The 24,944-nt window shown below is 34.9% G+C and overlaps 1 protein-coding gene across 1 annotated transcript in view; it reads right to left on the bottom strand.

Annotated features, from left to right (window-relative positions):
• Positions 1-24,944, bottom strand: part of pAbp (poly(A) binding protein) — a 108,607-nt gene that overhangs the window by 23,385 nt on the left and 60,278 nt on the right. The window contains exons 3-8 of the mRNA XM_090385671.1: positions 22,752-22,870; positions 16,223-16,382; positions 15,891-15,965; positions 7,981-8,214; positions 5,804-6,010; positions 1,903-2,062 (exon numbers count right to left, since the gene is read on the bottom strand). Coding sequence (XP_090241797.1) covers positions 1,903-2,062; positions 5,804-6,010; positions 7,981-8,214; positions 15,891-15,965; positions 16,223-16,382; positions 22,752-22,870 — 955 coding nt within the window. The remainder of the gene's footprint in view (positions 1-1,902; positions 2,063-5,803; positions 6,011-7,980; positions 8,215-15,890; positions 15,966-16,222; positions 16,383-22,751; positions 22,871-24,944) is intronic.

The raw sequence follows: 24,944 nt of genomic DNA, 5'->3' as shown, positions 1-24,944 counted from the left end.
ATTTTGTTTCCATATACTTCCAATGACTGTTCCCTGCTGCTGCTGTTATTATTATTTATTCACTTTAACGACCTGCATTGCAATAAAGATTTCTATATAGTTTAACACCAATAAATGCAATGTACTGCATATGGGCAGCAGTAATCCCAGAATAACATCCCAAGTGTGCAGTCAACATGAAATTTGAGCAGCATCAATGGGCTGCTAGGACAGCTCATGGAATTTTGTCAATGATATGCAGGAATTCTGCCAGCAGGGATAAGGTGATTATCCCAGTGTGTGAGGCAATGGTTAGCCCACATCTCGAGCACTACATAAAGTTCTAGAAGCCTCATTTTAGGAAGAATGCATATATATTGTAACTGGTACAGAGAAGGACAATGTGGCTAGTGGCAGGAAACAAGAGGGTGCTCTTATCAAGAAATTCTTCAAACTGCAGCATCTTGAGATCTGGCTGAGGTAGCTTTGAATGGATTGAGTAAGCTCAGTGTTGTATATCCTTCCTATTGCTCAGACTACACATGAGTGCATAAATTAGTTAAAGAATGTTAGTTGCAGGATAGATATGTGGAGGTTTGTTTTCAGCCGGCAAGTAGTTGATTGTTGGAACAGGCTTCCATCTGGTGTTGTGGAATAAATTCAATTAAGAACTAGACAAAGTATGAGAAGGATGGACAGGTGATGGATTCTTTTTGGCTGATGCTGTATAGGCTTGCTTTCTTGCATCACTTTACACTACTAAATGCCATAGGTTATTTTAATGTACACCTACATACATTGGGCTATATATAGTAATGAAGGCAAAAGTGAAAATTATGGACTGAATATGTTTAGAGTATCCAACTAAAAATTATTCATTAATACTGATCTTGTACTTCGAATCTCTTTAAATTAAAATTGGGCATAATTGTTCCTTGAACTTCAGAACAAGGTTTTACTGTATAAGTGCTCACTTTTGACAAAGCTTCATTAGGAGGATGAACAAGCACAATTACTAGATGAGTGATATAATGATTACATATTATAATTAAATTATCTTATGATTTCAAATAAGATGTTGAATTTATGCCAATAAATATAAAGAGTTACTTTTATAATAGAATAATTGGATATTATTACATAAAATAACCTCCTGTTATATAAATATTAGGATTTGTGTAACAACTCCATATAGCCTTCAAACATGGTTTTATTTATAGATCAGAAAAACTTATAAATTCAAATATCAGAATGGCAGTGTGAATTTTCAGTGCTCCTACAGTATAATGCCAACTTTTCATCAGTTTTTAACTGGCAGAGTTTAGATTTAAAAAATCTAATTCTTTTTTAAACACCAGGTACATCAGAAAACACCATGCTATGGTAAATTTCTAGAGTTCTGGTGTCTTTTCTTAGAGGCTGTACATTTTTTTTTTTTTTTTTTTGCTAACAAGAATCATTGTTTATAATGTTTTCTGATCTTATTATATAATATGTTAGAATTAAGAATAGAAATTTAAAGTTTGCTGTTTTAAACTATTTCATGTCTTTTTTTCCTCATAAAACTGATTGGCTAAGTAAAGGCACCACGTGCCTGCTATTTAATTTTAAAAAAAAGTGAGACAAAGTGTATCTCACAGTGATTAATGTATTGAAATTGCGCTTTTATGCTTTCTCAAATTTTATGTCTTGCAACCGTACAGTAACAGTTCTGAGGTCATTTACATATTTTTATTATGCTCTTGCAAGGGAAGAGTAATGATATTCTTGTAGTTTATTTTGTAATCTCCTCTCACACCTATGTGGCATCCTGGAGTATAAACAAATTTTATACGTTAATTTCAAAAATAAGTACAAAATGCTTTCAAACTGAAAAAAATTTCCAAAAATTGTGAGAATACTTGTCAGAGGAAATAGTCATACCTGTTGCTGGCTGGCCACCAGGACGGATCTGCGGCTGAGTCGGCCAACGTGGGGTAGCACGCATCTGAGGCATCTGAGCAGGGAAGTAACTCCTCTGGGCTTGTGGCATTGTAGGCACAAAGTATCCTGCACTACCAGGTTGGAACATCTGGCCCAACTGCTGCAATTTTAAAAGTACTTTTTATTAAAGACTTGTATCATTAATAATAAAACTGAATAAACTAAGCTTTCAAATACAAGTGCTTCTTAGGGGAAAAGAAAATGACTGCAATGCTTAAATATGCTTGGCTATATACCTTAAAAGTTGTTGGAAAAAGAAAATTTAAGAGACTAGAAATTCAACTCAAAGCACCAAATTTATACTAAAAAGATACTATGTAGAAGAGTGAATAATTCATTTTGTTCAAATCATACACTGGGGGTTCAATGAAACTTGTTGCATCTTAACATCCTAATGAATTAAAAGAGAATCCAACTGCTAACATCAGTGAAGAGGTCACTCAAGGTTCACAAACTATGGGGGGTGGGAGGTAAACAATGTGCATTTATTGATGTGGATAAAGTTAGATTGTGCATATCTCAAGAATTCTTGTCAGATCACATAAGCCAGTGGGTATTCTGAGTGGAAGGACATGCAGATCATACTGAAAGGAAACAAAAGAAAAATGAGTGGGAATTATAATAGAGACAAGAAGGGTGAAGATGTTTGTTTGTTATTTGGTTTTTAAGAGCATTAGCAACTAAGGCCATATTGCTCTGGGGATATGCGGTGGTCATTCCCTGACCTTTCCGCATCCTCTGTATTTGGTGGTCACGGGCTCGAACCCCAGTCGAATCAAGAAGCATGTGCTATGCACTGCTGCTCCTGCCCACCTGGCTATGGAGGCGCCAAAGGGTGAAGTGTACGATGAGTTTATGCCAATGTAATGGGTGAATAAGTGCAAGTGTAATAAGTGTAATGGGTGAATAACAAGTGTCTTGTTAGACTAGACATTTAGATTGAGAGGTTTATGATAGCATCCCAAGAGAAGAGGATGTGATGGGCACTGGGAATAAAGAAGATCCCATTTTGGTACATTAGGGCTATCCATGCATGAAGTGGCCACTAAGTGTGGGCCTTTTGCACAAGGAGTTAGCATTAACCTAATATCTGTTTATCATGATTTTAGATGAATTAAGAGGAAATAATAACAGAAGGAAATCCAGTGGTGCCAAATATTTGCTCATATTATACACAGAATGATATGAACAGTGGGGGGAGGGGTATAAAGAAGTTGGAGAAAGATCCTAGGCTCAAGCGGAAATATATTCAGGCTCATCATCATCAGCCATTTTCAATCCACTGCAGGATGAAGGCCTCTCCAGCAACTTTCCAGTTCCTTCTGTTTTGAGCACTGGACATCCATTTACTACCCACAAACTCATGAATTTCATCTATCCATCTCCGCCTTTGTCTTCCAGGTTTTCTTCTAGCTCCTCTTGGATACCATTCTGTTATTTTCTTAGTCCATCTGTCATCATGTCTTCGAGCTATGTGTCCTGCCCAAGACCATTTTAGTTCTTTAGTTTTGATAAGAATGTCCTTTACTTGAGTTTGTTGCCTAATCCATGTGTTTCTCTTCTTATCTAACAGTCTGATTCCCAATATGATTCGTTCCATTCTTCGCTGTGTAGTTCTCAGCTTCTCTTCCATTCTTTTGGTGAGTGCCCAAGTTTAACTTCCATAAGTCATGGTGGGGAGTATACATTGGTTCATTATTTTACGTTTCAGACAAACTGGAATATTGCTCTTCAGTATGTGACTATATTTCCTGAATGCTATCCATCCAAAATTTATTCTTCTCTTGACTTCCAGCCATTTATCATTATTACAGCTAATAACTTGTCCCAGATAAGTATATGACTCCACCTTTTCAATTACTGCTCCTTCAATCATTATTTCCCTTTCTGTGGCATACTTGTTCATCATTACTTTTGTTTTAGCCATATTCATCTTTAGTCCAAAATCCTTACTAGCTGTGCATAACTGATTAAGATTTTCCTCTAATTCAGGCTCATATTTTGCCTGAATTTTCCTTTAAACATGCTACCTAAAAGAAAAGTGGTACAGAGGACTAAAAATTCAAATTAAAAGAAGTTTGTTATCTATAGTGGAAAAGGCTATACCATAAAAAAAAAAAAAAAAAAAAAACTCTGAAGCATAAGGCTTCGCTGAATAGGTGCTGATTCATCAACTGTGTACAGCAATATTTTAGAATGGGAAGAAATTCTGTTATACTGTACAAAAAACTTTTCCATATACTTTGTTACTTTTCATTTGATGAAATACAAAGGGTACTAGGAAAGTTTTGAAATATGACGCAACAATGAATCACAGGAAGCTGCTTGTTGCTGCATGTTGAGACATGTTCATACGTGCATAGTAGCCGCCGCGCCAAGTCGATGGGCTCAGTTATTCATTAGTAGTGAGAGTGTAAAGTGCTTGCGATGGCATCGTGGTCACGAAATGAGATAAGGACAGTTTTGCGGTATAATTTCGTGCGTGGTTTAACCATAGACCAGTGCTTAGAAGAAATGACTCTTGCACTAGATGATGATTGTCCACATCGTACAACGATATTCAGGTGGTATAGAGAATTCCAAAGGGGAAATTTCACTCTGGAGGATTCTGAGAGGCCGGGAAGGCCACGAACGTCACTTACGGAGGAAAACGTTACTGCTGTGAGGAAAATGCTTGACGAAAACAGGCGAGTGACCTACCAACAGATAGAGGATACTTTGGGCCTAAATGCACCAGCAATTCGTTCGATTCTGCAAGATCATTTGCACGTGAAGAAACTTTGTTCTCTCTGGTTGCCGCATCAACTGACTGAAGAGCAGATGACACGACGTGTGACTTGGTGCCGGGAGATGTTAAAAAAGTTTGATAAGGGACAATCTCGGTATGTAAACAACATCGTGACAGGTGACGAGACTTGGCTGTACTATTACAATCTGCGACCAAGGCTCAAAACAAAGTTTGGGTCTTTGATGATGACGATACACCCGTAATTGTCAGAAAATCCCGATCTGTAAAGAAGAAAATGATAGCTGTATTTTTCAAATCGAGTGGAATTGTGGAACGTGTCGTTTTGGACACGCAGAAGACAGTCACAGCTAAGTGGTATACTGAACAATGCCTGCCTAAAGTCATTGGATCTATGAACAACCTGCGGCCAAAGTCAAGAATGGACACCTGGTACCTCCATCACGAAAATGCTCCAGCTCACCGCGCCAAAGCCTGCACCGAATATTTGACCACGACAGGACTGAAACTTCTCGAGCACCCTCCCTACAGCCCAGACCTCGCTCCCTGCAACTTTGCACTGTTCCCGCATGTGAAAATGAAGCTAAAAGGGAGGCGGTTTTCCAGTGATGAGGACCTTCTACGGGCTTGGGACAACGAGTGTGCTTTACTCCCTAGTGAAACTTGGCAGAACTGGTTTAAAGATTGGTTTTGGAGGATGGAGAGGTGTATTGAATGTAGAGGAAATTACTTTGAAAAAATTAAATAAACAAAGCTGTATTGCAAAACTTTCCTAGTACCCTTTGTATACATTGTGCTGTACTGCACACAGTCAGTTGCAGTACAGAAATGGAGTGTCCCACTCCCTTTACACCAGAAAACAGCAATAAAAGATAACATGGACTCTACAAAAAGAGTCATGCTATCCTTTAGTTACAGCATATTGCACTTAACTAAATGAGAAGGGGGGGGGTAACTTTACAAACCTTTTACAGTGCAAGTTACATTCAAATACAGACTGTTTATAACCTGTATGTTATTTCCATCATACAAGACATCCAAAATCACTTTTGGGCTGCATTGTATTTGACAATTCTAGGCAACCAAAAGACATACCTGCATGCGCATTCCAGCAATCCGTTGCATGTACTGCGATGCCAAGTGAGCCTTGCGGTCTTCTTTACGTTGGGCTAAAGCTACATAAAGTGGTTTTGATACTACAATTCGGCCATTCATTTCAGTGACAGCCTTAGTAGCTTCCTCAGGAGAACTGAAGCAGACAAAGCCAAAACCTTTAGAACGACCATTTCCATCTGTCATGACCTACACACAAAAAGAATATTCTTAATGAAAATACTGAAAGTTGCAAAGAAAGGAAGAGTGCAAAATTCATTTATACTTTTTTTTTTTCCTTAACTCTTGAAACTTAGGATATGCTTTATAAATAGAAACCTTGCAACATACCTTTCACTCAAATTAACACGCCTTCCTCCAGTAATAAAAATCACATCATTAACTTAATCTTTAATAAATAGAACATTTTTAATAATTTTTGTAGTTCATTTTGCATGATGTCCTTCACAGTAAAATCTACCTCATTATGCAGTAAAGGTTGAAGTCTGCCATTCTCATAAATTAACTGTCAGAGCTGGTTGCAATTTTTATGGAACCAAAAGCATTAATTTATACCTGGCTAACCCCTCTTTAACTTAGCCACATGTATATCATATCTTATTCACCTTGCATTCCATGATATGGTTATGTACATAATTAACCTTTTTAAGTTGTGTGCAAGCATGTTGGCATATAAAGCTTGCCTGCTTTCTCTCAAGATGAATTTTGCAGTCCCCATCCCAGTTTATTCATATTAAAAATAAATAAATTAACTAAACTTGTATTTTTAAAGCCAAAAATAGGCTGAAACAGATGCCTTGATTTTAACTTGCTTAACATTGTATCTCTTAAGTTTTTTGGTAACATTTAGTGATCAAAGTCTCAATTACAGAGGGTGTGGCAAAAAAAAAAAAAAAAAAAATTCCATACTAATGCAAGCAATCAAATTCAATTAAACTACACCTTTCCTGCAGTTACAGTGGGGCTTCAAGCATAACAAACCCATTGTGCATGCTATTATGAAATGATATTAAACATTAAGTTAATTTATCCAGATGTTCTAACCATTTTGTTCAACCATGAAGTATTGGACTTCCTTATATTGTGTACATATTAACATTCATGTCTGAAAAAGACTAAATTAATCAACATGCTTACAAAATCAGACATGAAATATTTGTTATGGGTATTTTCCAGTGATGATAGCAAAGTACTTGAAAGACTAAAAGACAGAGTGGCCTGATATTCATGTCTCAATTGCAAATAAAGTGCATCAGCCTCAGTCTAGGATTACAGCCAAATCCTTTTGCTTGTTCTGAGATCATAACCCATCCTCTGCTTGCACAATCATACCAGTGATTGCTAGTAATTTTGGGTATACCTTCTTCCACATGCAAGGTTGAAAAATACTATGCAATAGAGTCACCTCCAGTGTACTTAGGGTACACCAGAGATAACTACTCAGATGTGAACAAACTAAGCAGGGGTCAAGTGTGCCCACATGACAAAGGGGAATGGACAAGCCTCTGGTATTTGAAATCACCTGGAGAAATACTTTGCATAATCATTCAAGTATGAGGGTCAGACTTTAATACAACATGGTCTAAGCTGCTGATGTATGTGCAGACATGTGCACCAGACCAAATGCAAAGTTAGATAATTATTTAAGCATGCAAGATCTTTGCATTATCCAGAAATTGCAAACAAGCTAATTTTAGAATTTTGCTGCTGGATAGTGGGATCTGTACCTTTATTTTATGAAATAAACTAAAATTAGAATGTCGCAGGAATTCTGCATACTTCAGATAAAATCTGAGATTCCATGTAATTCCCTTTTGACAATACAATAAATCCAAAAGACAGCCACAAATAATGATCTCTTATTCACCCTGCTTCTTGTCACACAGATGTTCTGTTTTTGCAGCATACTTTTTCTACAGAAATTCCCATGGTTATTCTTATAAATTAGCATATATAATTTAACTACACTTTATACTATGTTATCGATGGTAGTCCAACATGCATCAATAAATGAATACCCATTCAGGTGAAACTACTCAAATCTCAAATTTTCTGTTCCTCAAACTATTCAAGTTTGAGGTCACAGACCACTGGCACAATATGATCATGATCTCTCACACACACACACACACACACACACACACACAAATATAAGTTACCTTTGCACTTGTAATAGTACCAAACGGCGAAAACTCTTTACGAAGACGTTCATCGTCAATAGCATCATCCAGATTTTTCACATACAAGTTGACACCCTGGTAACGACTCATCCGTTCCAATTTCAGCTGTTCAAATCTTCGCTTCAATTCTGCCTGTCGCTCCGACTTCTTCTGAGCTCTTCCTACATACAGCATTTTACCATTAAGTTCTTTCCCATTCAACTCATCAACAGCCTGAAGGAAAGCAATTTTATTATATTTTAAATATTAATAATATTAAGATATTACATAGTATTAGTAATGACAATGCAAAGGGAAAAAAAGCATTTATAGCATCAGCCAAACAAACAAAAATATTTGGCTCTGGAGAGTATGCAAGGTTCATGGGGTACAATTTTTCGTATCATGGCTAGTGCTTGTTAACAGGAGAGGAGACTTTCTACAGGAATGGAATCAACTTAGACTTAGAATGATGCAAAATATTTGCTGGTTCTATCAAGGTGTTAGGTGGTTTGGGAAACTTCTAAAACTGATCTTCCATTTCATGGAAGAAAATGCCCTTAGAATATTTAATTTCTTAAACAGACATTACACATGTATTTTATGTGCTTCAGGAAATTTAGTTTATTATCCATGATTAGTTGAAGTCAGGCAATATTTAAGTGGGATTGCTTGGTTACCTATTCACAATTCAGGATTTGGGTGCATCCTGCATTTTTTACAGAGGTTTATTGCTATTGTCTTCTGTACTCAGATCCAATATCTGTTATAGGTGGTCCATGCCTCTATTTTATTTAGAGTGATTGTCTCTCTGTGGTGCACATATTGTGCAAGTGTGACATGAAATACTGAGGTCATCCATGTATAAATATGCTTCAACAGTTTTGGGAATGTCTTGTGTGATGAGGTTAATTTTTATTGTAAACTGAGTTGCACCGATGCCTTCGAAAACTGTCTTTTTTGTTCACATTTTCATTTTTCACTCCATATTTTTGGTACAGGATACGGTTAACCAGGATTTTAAAGGTTCTTATGCTAAAGAAATTGTGTAAATGGCTTCTCATTCTTAATCTGTGTAAGTCACACAAGATACCACATCTCCAGGTTGTGTCAAAAGCCTTCTCAATGTCAAGAGATCATAACCAAGTGCTCATTTCTGTTAGAAACATATTGGGGTGGTTGCTCCTGCCTGTTACAAGGTCCAAAATTGATCTATTTTTGCAAAAACCATACTAGATGACTAATTATCATTCTAAGATTTTTTTTCAAGACAAATAGTGAGAGAATAGTCATTTTGATTTGTGAGATCTTTCCCCAGTTTCAGAAAAGCTAGTACAATCAAGATTAGTCAACTGTCAGGTTAGTATCTTCAAATGTAGATTCTTTTATACAGAAGCAAAAGAATACATAAGGAATTTCTCTAAGATGCTTTATCATTGGATAATGATAAAGCATTTTAGTCATGTTTTGGCTAAGGCTCTCTGTAACTCAATAAAAGTGAAAAGTTTGTTGTATGATATCTGTTGAGTTATATGAAAATTTAAGTTCATACCTTTTGATCTGTGTTTTATATTTTTGGAAGACTACAAAAGTGACTTTTTGTAGTCTTCCAAAAGTGATTTCTAGTGAATTTGCAATTTCTTCTCACTTAGTTGGATCTTGTCCTTTGCAGTCCATTATGGGTGCAGGTGTTGTTGGATACTTACCAGAAAAGTCAGATTTTTTTCCACACTAATATAATATCCATGCTTCTAGTGATCTCACTGACAAAAGCCATCCAGGATTCTTTCTGGCATTTATACATGATATAAAGAGCTTTATCTCTTGCCTCCTTGTATATTACAAATCCCTACCATGACCTTGTAAATATACAAGATCATGATAGGGAGATTCAGAATTGTTATAGGCCTTGTTTTTTTTTTTTTTTTTTGCCATACTGCATTTATTATTCAACTGCTTACAATATTTATTAGATTGCCTGTGGAACTGCTGCAAAGATTATTCGATTCACGACATAACTAACTGTCTTTTCAATAGAGAGCATTATGATTTCTTCATCGAACATTGCATGCAGTTTGCTTTGGAAAATTTCCATTCTGGAACATTCAACAATATTCACCAAATAATTGAGTAGTGGTCATTGCTGTATGCATCGTTTAAAACTAACCGATTGAAAAGTGAAAACAAGGTTGGTGAATAGAAGGAGGGATCATTGCTGAACCTGTTTCTGTTGGTAACCATGCAAATAGAAGGCTGTGTTTAAGAATGTTAGTTTTGTTCATTTAAGTCTTTCAGTCATCTGTCCCCCTTTGTCTAATACTCTTAGCAAGACATCCCCATCAAAGGTAATCAATTTTTGTAAACCATTTTTGGGGCATCAACTGTGTGCCCGAAACATCTTTGTATAACAAAGGGAGACAGTTTGCACAGGTTGGTTGGTTGGTCTGTGAGTGCACAATTAGGAAGAGTGAAAAAGCATTCTCATTCATCTCATTTGCCTGTGGATGAGTAATAATCATCTACCTGCCAACATAATGATGAATGATCACTAGGTCTAGATGGTATCTGGTTTGTGAGAATCATGGTTGCTCCATTTAGCACTGGATCAATTTTTTCCTTCAAGATTTCTGGCTCTGTCCAATGGAGGCAGGAGCCAGAAATCAACCAAACAATCAAAAGAAGAAAGCAGTATGTTGCTAGCAGGTATAGCAGTAACGCTGCAAGCAGAGGACAGTTCATGAAAGGCTAGTACTCACTAAAAAGACACTAGTAAATTGGGGCTTTGGACTAATTTCAATAAAGCTTCTGTCACTGTCCTACATGAAATACTGCTATACAAACTGGAGAAATGTGGCATTTGCAACATTGCAAAGTTACTGCCAAAGGTAAAGGGATAGTTGAATTGCAGAAGATGTGAGGGGGGGGGTTATTAATGTTATTATTGGAGTCCCTTGAGGCTCAGTGCTAGTATAGGTTTGTCAAACTGTATAACTCTTCTGAATGAAGAAATATTAATCAACAAGCAATTTGTAATGAGGATGGATAACTTGACTGGTTAGGACAGTCAAGTTCTTGAAGTTCTGAACAGTCAACTACAGCTTAAAAATTGTTAACCTTAAATTTTAGACAAGGTGTTTAAATTTTAAACATTCAGCCTTTATAACTTTAAATATTCCGGGTTTCCCTTGTTAGAGCACACAGGCTGGGAAAATGCCTATGCTCCCTTTCAAAGAAGTTTATTTCCATTTGTATCTGTTTGGAAGATAACTACAGCATCTTGTAGGGAAATAAGTTATTCAGTAATGGCATATGAGGTTTACAGAAGACACATTAGATCTATGAAAGGCAGATAAAACATTTTAATATACTAAGTTTAGGTGAGATCAAAAAATTCACCGTGACATTACTATAAAACCAAATTGTGATAATTCAAGTTTAGGAACAACCTAGTCATTCAAAAAAAAAAGTTTTAATGGCTGCCAATGGTTCATTAATTCTTTAGCTTGCATTGTTCAAATTTTATCATGCTGCTAAAGGAAACTTTCTGTTAACTTGTGAACTCCAATTTTGCTTTCAAATTTTATCATCTTGTTGCTAGAGGAAACAATGTTAACTCCAATTTCACTTGCTTTTATTGAAGAAAATGTTTTCTACATGCGCTTCATTAATTTTAACATGCCACCACATTAATAAAAACAATTTTTTTTTTAATTGTAGTATTACAATAAAAAAAAAAAAAACACCACTAGGTAGAAAACCTGGATAAGAAGTTTTGTTGTTAACTCACAAAAGACACTTACAATGCATTGGCAATATTGCTTGACATTAATATTACAAACTTTGATAAAGATGACATTCTGCAGCTTTTATTCTAAACATTTCAGAACTGGTGGCGTCGGTTTAAGTGATTGAATCTCCAATTTTTTTTCATATTTTGGCATCTTAAAGTTCTGAATGGGCCTGCTTAAAGAATATCAGGTTTTTTTATAGTGGGGTAATCAATCACAGAAATTCAAGTTCTGTTTCATGCTATTCTAGCTTTAGTACATTCCTATCTCCATTATGCTTTTGGAATTACAGGGGTTGTTGCTCATAACAGTATCCGTTACTGTGTTGTATTGCAGAGTTTGATTCTCTGAAGCCTACTTTTGTATCAAGCTATGCTAAATTTGATAACCTTTTCCAATTTGCATATATTAAATTCCAACATGGAATCCAGCCAGAATAGCAAAGGCACTTGATCATCAAGGTAGTGATTACTAGATAATCTATCAGAAAGGTTCCTCTAAACATTCCATTTTAGAACTAGGATCAGGGAAAGGGAACAAATTGTAAAATCAACTGCTGGAGTAGTTATTTAAGATGTATAGGTTGTGAGGGTCTAGCGCAGCGTTTCCCAAACTTTATTAGTCACGGAACACTTTTCATCTCACAACACATTCACAGAACACTTATGAAACAAGTTGTGGGAGCCAAAGAACTGTTTGCTAATATTTTATTACATGTGATGCACTGTGCATCTTTATTTCCAACACATGTAAAGCTGAAATTCAAATAACTGTCATTATACTTTCGTTTTGGTCTTTTATTAGTTGGTTCCTGTTTTTTCACTTCCAATTTTTGGGGAACAAAAGGCTGTGATTGTTCATCCTTACTTTGAATTGTGACAATATTGTGTTCGTTTTCATCGATCACAGTTGCACTACTAGAAGTAGTTTGCTTCTCGTTTTAAAGTTCTTTTTTTCAACCACAAATCCATGGTCACGTATTTTAATAATAATATTTCGAAAATGCTAATAATTATCAAAAAAAATTTATGCAAGGAAGTGAGTTTAGTTATGATATCGGTTTGCTTCCTTCTCTCCTTCAACCCATGTACTCCAGGCTGAATCGCATATGAATGAAATACTAGATCACCACATTGCTACTTTTTCGTAGGTGTCATTATCTCTACGCATACTTCTCTATGCAAAGCCTGCCAAAATAAATTGTTCTGCGGTCTATTTGATTATTAGTCTATGCCAGTATATTTATAACCGATATACAATCATAATGATACACAAGTGGTGTACGCTACAAATATGCAAAATTTTTTTTTATTATTTCTTTTAATTATTAATTACAATTTTTCGCGGAACACTTGTTCACACCTCACAGAACACAATTTTGGAAACACTGGTCTAGCATATGTTTTTTAAGTTTGCCTTGCCTATTCAGATCTGCACTACCCCCCCATAGTGGATAGTGGGTTATAACTATTGAAGTCTCTTATTAAGCAAAAAAGCAGGAAGTTGTGAAATAATTTTGTTGAGATCTTTTCTGCAAGATGATATTTAAATTAAACAAACCATGAGGAGCTATTATACATGGGACTTGCTAATCTGTTTACCACCACTACACAGCCATGTGCCAGTCCATCTCCAATTTGATCTTAGCAATATACAGGGTGTTTCAAAAGTGATGGTCAATAATTTAAAGGTGAACTGTACAGACTACAATACGCAAAAAAAAGCCTAGTAAACATGGATCCTTAACTGAACTGTTTTTGAGATATTGCACATTTCTAGTTGGGATCCACCATGACTTGTTTAGTTTAGGTTATGCTCATTCTCTCCATTTCCTCTCTCAATGCTCTGAGACATAGCAGGCATACTAGTACTTGTCAAAGGATAGTCAACATGGAAAGAGGTTACAGCAACAAAGAGTATGCAGACATGCACTTCATGTATGGTAAAGCCAACGGCAGTGCACTCGAGGCTGCATGTTTGTACCAACAAGCATTTCCCCACTGAAGCAGCCCAACAGGCACACATTCATCAGAGTACATCAGCACCTTAGAGAACTTGGGCACTTCACACATGGAGTATGAGCAGGTAGGCCCAGAAGCATAACACCTGATGTTGAGGAAAGGGTGTTAGAAAGAACATCCTGTAACATCTGTAAAATCCTGTGGTGTTGAAATCAAAAGTTAAAAATGTATTATCTTGTGTTTAATAAAACTACCCTTAGCAAAGGATTCACAGCTTTTTACTAAACTAGTGCTACCATAGTCAGTGGCGAGTCTTAACAGAAAATGTGCATTATCTCAAAAACGGTTCATTTGCAGCCTGACATTCACTGGGACTTTGCTTATTTTAGTTTGTACTTCTCCCCTTTAAATTATTGACATTTTTGAAACACCCTGTATATTGCAATTTTGAGACCATCACTAGTTGATTGATTGATTTAGAAATTCTTGGCGTAGAGCTACTGCAACTAAAATGCATGTGGAAAGTTACCATCACCAGTGACTGTTAAGTGGGTGTTTTTTGGTAACAGACTTGTATAGTGCATTTTCTTATCTTTACAGACTGAGTTTTGCATGCATGTCTATAACAAGACATATTTCATCAATATTCTTTCTACAACAAACAGTTTAATTGTATTCTTTTGTTCATTATATGGTTTTGAAAGAACCTTTGGCAGATTTCCAAAGGGAAGCTAATTTATGTTTTTCTGCTTTAGGTTTGTCTTTTTTTTTGGAAGATATGAATGTTCAATATCATTATCTTCTGAGAGCTCAGAAAAGATAGTTGGCTGGTTTTACCAGCAACGTCCATTCATCGTAGAAAGCATGCACAGCACTCGCTGATTTTTTTCTTCTGTTATCCTGTTTGTGTACTATTCAAAGGAAACTGATATGGATGTATTTTTTACTGTTTTCCTTCCGTTTGTGGTTAATACAGAATGTGTGTTGCTTTGGGAGCAAAAGACTCAAAAGGAGGAACAGTAATTACCATCTGTGTTCCTGTGGAACATTTTGTATTAGTGCAGTAGAGTTCAGATTATCAAAAGTTGATAACATGGAAGGTTTAATAAATTATTAAATGAACTGGATTTGAATACATTTACATGATGGCGTACACTATTTTCAGGCTAGACCTACTTATTAAACAATGACTTTTAGTCATTAGCACACCTCAATGTCATAAAAAAATTCCTCAATGGGTTTATTTCATAGAAGCTCCTAGCTTTTTAGCTGCTATACAATATAACTTAAAGCTGACTCAGTAGCATTTAGACCTTCTGAGTGTCTTTTTTTCTAGTTTCTATGCACTCTTCATAGGCATCTTCATTTTCATCTTTTCGTTTGTCAAAAAGTTTTACAATCATGTCATAAGTCATTTCCAGCTGTTCAGAATTCATTCATTCTTTAATATCCTCTGTAATAAGTGTCCAAAACAGGAAAGTTATTGGCTAGTTCTAAAAGGGTTTCCTCACCTCTTTCATCTACCATCTAGTTCTTGTTGGCTTCACTTGGGGAGCATAAAATATTTTTCCAGGATTTAATTTAATAAGTAGATGTTTTAACATCACGCACCAGTGAATAACATCCTTTATGTTTATATTTTTAAGATTCTCAACAATGTTGGTCCCGTTTCAAGATTTTGAAGCAGATGTTTTAATAGTTGTCACCTATAGTTGTGTTTCAGACTCCAAAATACCTTGATCTAGAGGTTGAAAAAGGATGTCACATAAGGTGGCAAAAACAGAGCTCTGATGTCACCAAAAACTAGTTATTTTCATCTGGATGGAATGGAGAAGTCTAAAATTAAGTGCTTTATGGGGGGTTTCTTTTCATTCAAAAATTTTATTTTGTGGTAAGGACAAATACTTCATAAAAGCATGTTTTAAACTTGAATCAATCCATGCATTTTTTTTATTTATTTATTTTTTTTTTTTTTGATTTGTGTAGTTTAACAGACAAACATTCCATATCTTTTAAAGCTTGGGGGTTCTTTCTCCTTCCAATGAGAGAGAATTTAAGCTTATGAATTTAAGAAATGAGCCTTAAGTTTTATCAAACTTAAGGCTCATTTAATTAAGTTTTATCAAATAACTAATCATCTCTTAAAAGAATTAAAGCTAACCTTTTCTGCACTTTCTGGTTCCTCAAAACTCACAAAGCCAAAGCCTTTCGACTTAGCAGTCTCATCTGTCATAACCTGAAGGGGGAAAAAAAAAAAAAAATTTTTTTTAAATAATAAATAAATTTCTTCATAGCATACTTTTCAATGGGGATCACTCCATATGAAATGAGCATACCAGCTATGGTTTACATTTTTGCCAATTTTAATGAAATCAACACCTATTCTTCATTTCACATGGAATGATCTATGCTTCAAACTGTTGATTATAATGCCAGTCAAGGCACAGTAGCATAGGAAAAAAAAATTTTTTTATTAAAATAAAAAAAACTTACCTTTGCACTTGTAATTTTTCCATATTTTTCAAACATTTCTCTAAGTTTTTCGTCATCTAGATCATCGCCAAAATTTTTTATATAAACATTCATGAAGCGCCTAGCTTTTTCACCCAGAAGCTTCTCACGTTCCTTACGAGGAATAAATTTTCCTACATAACTGAAAATTTAATTAAAATGTGATTTATATATATAGTTTTGCAACTCATTTTCACAAACTACAGAAAAGATCAAATATTTTTAAAATTTGGGAAGGGAGTGGGAAGAAGACTTATCCTGATTTCATAAAAATAATGATATATATCAATATGATTTTGTAAACAGATTTATATCGTACTGATATTGGCGGCTGCAGGCAAGTGCCTGCAGCCACCTTTCCTGATTATTTCACTAAAGGTTGTCAACAGGCTATTTTCAGGACTTTCAGGTTGAAAATTGATTTGACAGAAGGGGAAAAAGATTGTTTAAGAAATGAAAAGATAACAGAACAGGAGTCTTGTTTTCCTATAACTGCAAGCTCAGTTGCTCAAACTAACAAGCCGAGATGTAAAAACATACTCTACACAGTTTTTCGATTAGTAACAATGGTTATGCCACATTTCGAATACTGCATACAGTTCTAAAAGTCTTATTTTATGAAGAATTATGTTGGAATGGATGCAGATGGGGTTTAGTGAGAGGAACAACAAAAAAATAACCTTACCAAGAAAGGCTTCTGTTCTGCACATGGCAGAATTGCAGCCACCTAAGAGATCTGATTAGAGTGTTTAAGGTTTGAATGAATTGAGAAAGCTAAGAGATCGTCCTTCCTCTTGGTCTGACAACATATGAGGGTGCAAAAATTTAAAATCAGAGTAGGTCATGGGGTCTTGTCGATGATATACAGGAATTTTGCAAGCAGGGATAAGGAGGTGATTTACCCCTTGTATAATGCAATGGTCAGGCCACACCTTGAGTACTGCGTACAGGCCTGGAGGCCTCATTTTAGGAAGAATGAGGAGTTGCTAGAACTAATACAGAGAAATAAAACAAGACTGGTGAAGGGAACAAAGGGTGCTCTTATGAAGAGAGGCTTAAGTTCTGCAAATTTCAGCTTCTGGAGACTAGGCACCTGCAGGGCAATCTGACTGAGGTGTATAAGGCCTTAAATGGATTGAGCAGGCTCAATGCTAATAGGATTCTTCCTGTTGCTCAGATTACAAACCAGAGGTAGCATAGATTCAAACTGAGGAAAGACAGTTGTAGAAAAGATGTGCAAAAGTTTGCCTGTAGCCAACAGGTAGTTGATTGCTGAACAAACTTCCATCTGTTGTTGTGGAAGTTGATAGCTTAAATAAATTCAAGGCAGAACTAGACAAATATTTGGAATGAATGGATCAGTGAAATGGGAAGGGATTGTTTTTTGGCTGATGCTGCTTGCTTTCTTGCAGCATGTGCCTCTACTAATGCTATTTGTTTTCTTGCATATTTGCCACCACTAATACTAATTTGAACCACCCTCCGATTCTAAACATTTTAAGAAGAAGTGACCAACAAGAGTTTACTCTGACAAATTAATTATTTGAACTATCAATGCTATTGCTAATTTGAAAAAATTCTGAAGGAAATTATGAAGCTAAAATTGACATGATGAAGTGGAAAGAATTTGAAAGATTCAAATTTGAAAGTAAGAACACATTTAAAAAATTACCTCATGACAAGTTATTAAACGCATTGTTTTATCCTTAAAGGATAAGTTATTAAATCAACAGAGTGATATTAAATTAAATAAAGAAAATAATACCAATGAAAGAAATTTTAAACATATGCTACCAGAAATCATGGAATATGAAAGAACTTGTCTTGGTGGCAAGACGGTGAAAACCGAATAAAAAATAATAATAATAATTAAAAAAAAAAAAAAAAAAATTTAAGTTTTCTGATAAAATATGAAATAAAAATTAATGATTTGAGATTTTGTCAGACAGTTTATCTTTAAAATCTAGTGAAATTCCCTTTTCAATTAAAAAATCTAGAAATATCTTCGACACCATTGCAATTAGCAGTGCTGAAACTGAGCATAAAGAATAATATTGAGTGAATTTGATCCGGATCGTTACGTCAAATCATTCCTCTATAATCATTGCTCAGTTATTGAGCAAAGCAGAAGATAGACAACAAATATTAATAAAGAAGCAAGTTGCATATGGCAATTTTTAGAATAAATTTTTCTTGAATATTTTTTTCATGTAATCTGATTGTGCACCTTTTCTAGAAAAGTTTGTTTTTTACGTAATATTTTTTTTATATTGTGGAATGTTTTGTGATAGTTTATTTTATTTATGACAAGGGAATATGTTGTCAGACCATTTCATGTTATTTTTTATTCGCAATATTAAAATTTTATCATCCAAAAAATGTATCCATTATATTTCCCTAGTTGTAAAAAAAAGAAGGCAGCCACAATGAGATAAAATTAAATGCCTTTACACTACATATGTAGTTAAATACAGTCCATTCCGGTTATTTGGGACACATCGGGACTAGTGCATTTTGGCCCGATTAAGCGGCTGCCCCAATTATCCGAAGTTTCACATAAATAGTTAAAAATACAATGTACCCCCCTCTTTACAATTAGTTCACTGTACAATTCAAATCACATTATGACGAACTCACCATAGTAAAGTACCGTTCACTATACGATGTGTAGTAAGCACTGGTCATTGTGATCATGTTTGTGAATTGAATTTTAATTCTATTAAACAGCAATTCTAATTAGAGAAAATAGGAGGAATATTATCCACAGGCTATAAAAGTAAAGATATATTAAGCACAAATTTACCCTTTATTACCTTACCAATTAAAAAAATTAAATGATACGTGAAAATCGGAATAATTAATATGTACTGTAATATGTACATACGAACTAGTTGACATTTCTGTTCACTGACATTTTTGGGTGGGGGTTAAAATTTAAAACGGTAAAAAGATAAGCAAACAATAACAAAGAACACAGCACACATAAATTGCAAGTAACACGATATGCGCAAGTGAGAACAGAGTAACGAGTTATAAAGCTTTAAAAATAGGAATGAAGACTCATGGAAGTGTAAACACATTTCACCATAATAACCCACAGAATTCCAGCTGTCGGTATTATCGTAAATTCATCAAGATTGAGTTTACTGTTCGTTTATCGTTTATGATAGATTTCACTAACAGAAAAGCCCAATAAACAGGTGACTGCTAATTGTTTTATGGTTGTGACCTCCAGAATTTCGACTGAACCATGTGGCACCGTCGAAGACAATTGCAGGGTAAACTCCAGTGCTGCGGTCTCCTGCCCCAATTAAATGGCATGCTGTCCCAATTAAGTAAACCCTGGCTATTTTCTCGATTGGTTTCTGTTTAAGATTTGCCCCAAATAAAAGCCCCGATTAACCAGTGGCCAATAACCGGGATCCACTGCATATGGGTAAACTATGGTTATCTACAACAATATTATTGTTCTTAAAGCAAAATTTTAGAGGAATTTGAGGGAATAAAGCTAAAAGCAGGTAAAATAATCATACTGATAATCTTGTTATACATAGCTCCCTCTGTATTGGTTTTTACTTTGAAACACTTATGGAATCAAGCGTTAACTCTGTTAATATGAAAATCATATTAACAGAGTTAAAACTAACATTAAAACTATTGTGCTGGAGATTTTAATGTACCATTTCAATATGAATCAAATAGTGGTAGATTAATCAGTAGAAAAATTTACTGAGCCAATTAATCTGTTAAAATTGCTTTCCCCAGTGATGGGGAAAACAGACCTTGTTTTCCCTTCTTCCAACCTTGAGAGAGAAAGATTTATACAGAAAAAGATTTCTCTGATTATCTTGCATTACAAATGGGGCCATCACTGAAAGCCAAATTAGATAAGGGGTAGGGGAAATCAGTTTGATAATTTAGATAGATGGATAGATACTGTCAATTAGACCAAGATAGTTTGCATAAAACTGAAGATACTGATATGCTTTAAGATAACTTATAGAGGTTCACAAACATTACAGATCAAGTCAAACAAATTTCTTATTAGGACCAAAGATTTAATGAATAATAAATATCCTAGCTGGTTTAATTAACACATAGTTAAACTTCTGAAAAAGAAACTGATTCACCAAATTCAAAGGATGTAAATAGTCAAACTAATAAAAGATTCTCTTATTTTAGGAAAGATGTAAAGAATAGAATAAGAATTGCTCACAATAAGTATTTATTCTCCAAACACTCTATTAAGGGATAGGGCAGTAAAGCATTCTGGAATCACCAGACCAAATATAAATTACAATCAGGGATGAAAAATACTTCATTATCAAATATGGAAAAAAATCAATGACATGGTTTGGAATGCTGTATTCATTTAAAAATAACCCAAATATTAATAATATTTTTATTGCAGGGTGTATTTCGTAATGATCATATGGAAATTTTGAAAGTAGCCCAGAAATATTATTGGTAATAATTAGCAAATTTCCAGTGAATTATTGTACAGGTCTAGACGGAATCTCAATGGACGTTTTGAAAAACAGCTCTATTGTCTATGTGGAGAACTGATACATTTTATAAGTATGATTTTCAAGACTGGTCATTTACCTGATTACCTGAAAATCTCTACTATTAGTCCCTTAATAAAGAAAAGTAATAAGAGTAATCTTACATCCTATATACTGATCCATAAATCAAGCCCACCGACTGATTGTGGAACTTATTATATAAGTACCTATAAACAACTAATTATGAGTTGGTCAACAATTACATATCTACTAAATGGATCATAACATCAGGAAGGACTTTACCAGAACACATAGAAGAATATAGACTATTTAGATTACAGAAAGCATTTGACTTGGTTCCTCATATGTTATGTATTAAGCTTACTAGCATGGAGGTACTGGGATTGACTCGAGCCTAGTTTAACGATTATTTTAAAATATAGGAAAGTGTTATTTAAATGACACTTATCCAGATCAGTTCCACACAGAGGGGTATTCCTTAGGGATCATTTCTGGGTCCTTTAACCTTTGGGATATTTTTAAATGATACATATGTGATAACAGGAGACCATTTTCAGTATCCTCACTTATACAGATAATGAAACTATATAACAAGATTAAACAAGTTATAAACTGCAAAAAATTATAAAATAGCATCAAGCTAATTTGTAATTTGATTGAGAAGAATAACTTGTCTTTAAATCTGGAAAAAAGCCATATAATGAGCTATGGCTCATTATCGTTAAAAAAATTAATTAATTAGGATTCACACTTATTAAGAGAAAATTTGATAAATTTTAGATTTAGGGGGAAATGGAATGATTTAGGACAAGCAATGATTCTATCACACTACCAAAATAAAAATCATCAAAAATGTTAGGCTTAATTTTAAGTCTTTCCCTTTGATTCTGTTGTTGCTACTATTCCCAAATTAGCTTACACCATATTGATTCATACTATTTTGGAACATACCATGCAATTTGGATTCCCCACAGAAGGAATAATATAAAATTGCTGGAGCACGTACAAGAATCTCTTATAAGGTATTAATCCAGAAATTAGGTAAAGATATTTAATTCCAGAAATCACAAGGACTGGTTTAAGTTTTTTGGACTGCTCCTCCTGAAGTTAGAAGAAATGTTCATCCATGGTAATACCAATGCTCCAATACTTTTATCCCATATTAATTTGAACTGGTCACTTAAGCCACTAAGATATCAACAATCCTTTCAGTATTACAAAATTTAAAACAAACTATCTTAAGTTAAATATTTTAACAGAAATGCTGCTCTTCTTAATAAAACTACTATTAAACATAAATTTTATAACCTCTACACACAAGCAGCTCTTTATAATCCTGCAAGCCACTGAAAAGACTTCAAATAACCAACAGCCTCTTCTCCAAAAGCTGTTTAACATTTCATGGATTTCTGTAATTTGAAACAATTTTCATACAAATTCATTGCTCTGTAAAATCACTCATTTTAAATGTGACAATACACAAAACACCTATTCAATGCACACTAATACAGATTGATGGATAAGTGTTGATTCATGTTGTTGTTTGGTTTTAGGAGCATTAGCAACTAAGGCCATATTGCTCCGCGAATATGCGGTGGTCATTCCCTGACCTATCTGCATCCTCCGTATTTGGTGGTGACGGGCTCGAACCCCGGTCTAATCAAGAAGTGTGTGCTACGCACTGCTGCTCCTTCCCACCTGGCTATGGAGGCGCCTGTTGTTGATTCATGAGTTACTATTTCTAGATGAGTCACCAAACATGTTACAACAAATCACAACTTGGTAATGATATCACAATTTCAAGATACAAATCCAGTCCCCAAACATTTTGATCACCTCTCATACTAGATTAAACATGAGCAAAACTGCCTAAGATAGACTGTATTTAGCCACATTATTAAATTCAGTATATTCACATTTGGACGAGTGGAAAAATCACATACATAACTGAAAACTTCTCCAACAAAACATTTTAAAGTACTTACACTTTCCTTCCATTGAGCAACATTCCGTTAACTTTAGCAATTGCATTATTTGCTGCTTCTTCTGTTTCAAAATGTACAAACCCATAGCCCTTTGAATTGCCTTCTTCATCTGTTGCTACCTAAAAAAAGAAAAGAATGAAATCTCAAAAGGATGATAAAGAAAGCCAACTGCACTCTTCTTAATCAAAAGCACATAACTGAAAAATTAAATACAAATTTATCATAGTTTTTTTTTTTTTAAACCTCAAAAACATGGTGAGACTGGGGAACTTGTAGTACTCCAGCTCAACATAGGTTGGGATCACCAATGGTTTCTCATATTATATGGTAATGGCATCTACTAGAGTGTCATCAGTTCTCTTCTAATAAAAGAGAAAGCCAATTAAGCGGCTGCCCCAATTATCCGAAGTTTCACGTAAATAGTTAAAAATACAATGTACCCCCCCTTTTTTTTTACACTTGGTTCACTGTACAATCAAATCACATTACGACAAACTCAACATAGTAAAGTACTGTTCACTACAAGATGTGCAGAAGCGCCGGTCATTGTGATCACGTTTGTGAATTGAATTTTAATTCTATTAAACAGCGATTCTAATTAGCGAAAATAGGAGGAATATTATCCACAGGCTATAAAAGTAAAGATGTATTAAGCACAAATTTACCCTTTATTACCTTACCAATTAAAAAATTAAATGATACGTGAAAATCAGAATAATTAATACTTACTGTAATATGTACATACGAACTAGTTGACATTTGTGGGCGGGGTGGGTTAAAATTTAAAACAGTAAAAAGATAAGCAATCAATAACAAAGAACACGGCACACACAAATTGCAAGTAACATGATTCGTGCAAGTGAGAACTGAGTAACGAGTTACAAAGTTTTAAAAATAGGAATGAAGAGATCTGAAAATTAATTTTTTTATATGATTGAAGATTTCATGGAAGTGTAAACACATTTCACCATAATAACTCACAGAATTCCAGCTGTCGGTATTATCACAAATTCAATAAGATCGCGTTTACTGTCTGTTTATGATAGATTTCACTACCAGAAAAGCCCAATAAACAGGTGACTGCTATTTGTTTTATGGTTGTGACCTCCAGAATTTCAACCAAACCATGTGGTACAGTCGGAGACAATCTTAGGGTAATCCCCAGTGCTGCAGTCTCCTGCTCCAATTAAATGTCATGCTGTCCCAATTAAGTAAAGTAAACCCTGGCTATTTTCTCAATTGGTTTCTGTTTTTTAAGATTTGCCCCAAATAAACGGCTGCCCCGATTAACCGGTGGGCCCAAATAACCAGAATCCACTGTATATTCATCTAGTGGTGCTTAAATTGCATAACTCATTGAATTTCTGTGAAATTTGGCAATATGTTTTATAATAACATTACCCTAATACATCATCCATCTCTATCAACTCTTGTATGTCACATGCCATAGCATCACATAGTAGCAGTATAAATACAGTGCATATGCTACAAGCCCAGTATTCTCTGCTTTTGCAATGGCAAAGTTTTCACAATTAACATCACACGGGAAAAGTGTTGCTGCTGCATTGAATGTAGAGGGACATCCTATTCAAGAAACAGCTAGAATTCACTGCCATCAGTCAAACAGCAGCATATTCATAATGAAAAACCGGCAGTCTACAGAAAGGAAGTAAACATCTACAAATATGTTCTGAATCACAGGACATGTTTCTGGTCCAGTGTGTCCAAAACAGAAAATATCATTGACATATCTCAAAAGAGCAGGGGAGGATACAGAAGTAAAGGCAAGTACTGCTACAGTATATAGATGCCTTTTCTCATCAGAATTAGTAGCACATTGTCCAAGAAAAAAGCCACTTGACACAAAAAAATGAAAGCCCAGTGTCTAAACTAGGCAAAAGAACATGTTAGTTGGTCTGAGGATCAGTGGAAATGTGTTACTTTCTCTGATTAATCAAAATGGCCAGCAGACAAAAAAAGAAGGATGTTACCTGACTGTATTTGTCTACACAGTGAAACATTCTGCATCTCAAATGACAGGGGAATTAGTCATCTTGAATTTGTGAAGGGTACAGTGAATGTCTCAATGTCCTTGTACACATCAGTGTACAAGGACATTGAGATGATTTGATTATAGTTGCATATCATCCTAGCCAGCTGGGAGCTATTTTAAATTATGCTGATGATATATCT

This window comes from Mastigoproctus giganteus, chromosome 12 (assembly GCF_048544385.1).
Source record: "Mastigoproctus giganteus isolate SK-2022 chromosome 12, ASM4854438v1, whole genome shotgun sequence".
Taxonomy (NCBI): domain Eukaryota; kingdom Metazoa; phylum Arthropoda; class Arachnida; order Uropygi; family Thelyphonidae; genus Mastigoproctus; species Mastigoproctus giganteus.
This window is presented reverse-complemented; position numbering and strand designations above follow the sequence as displayed.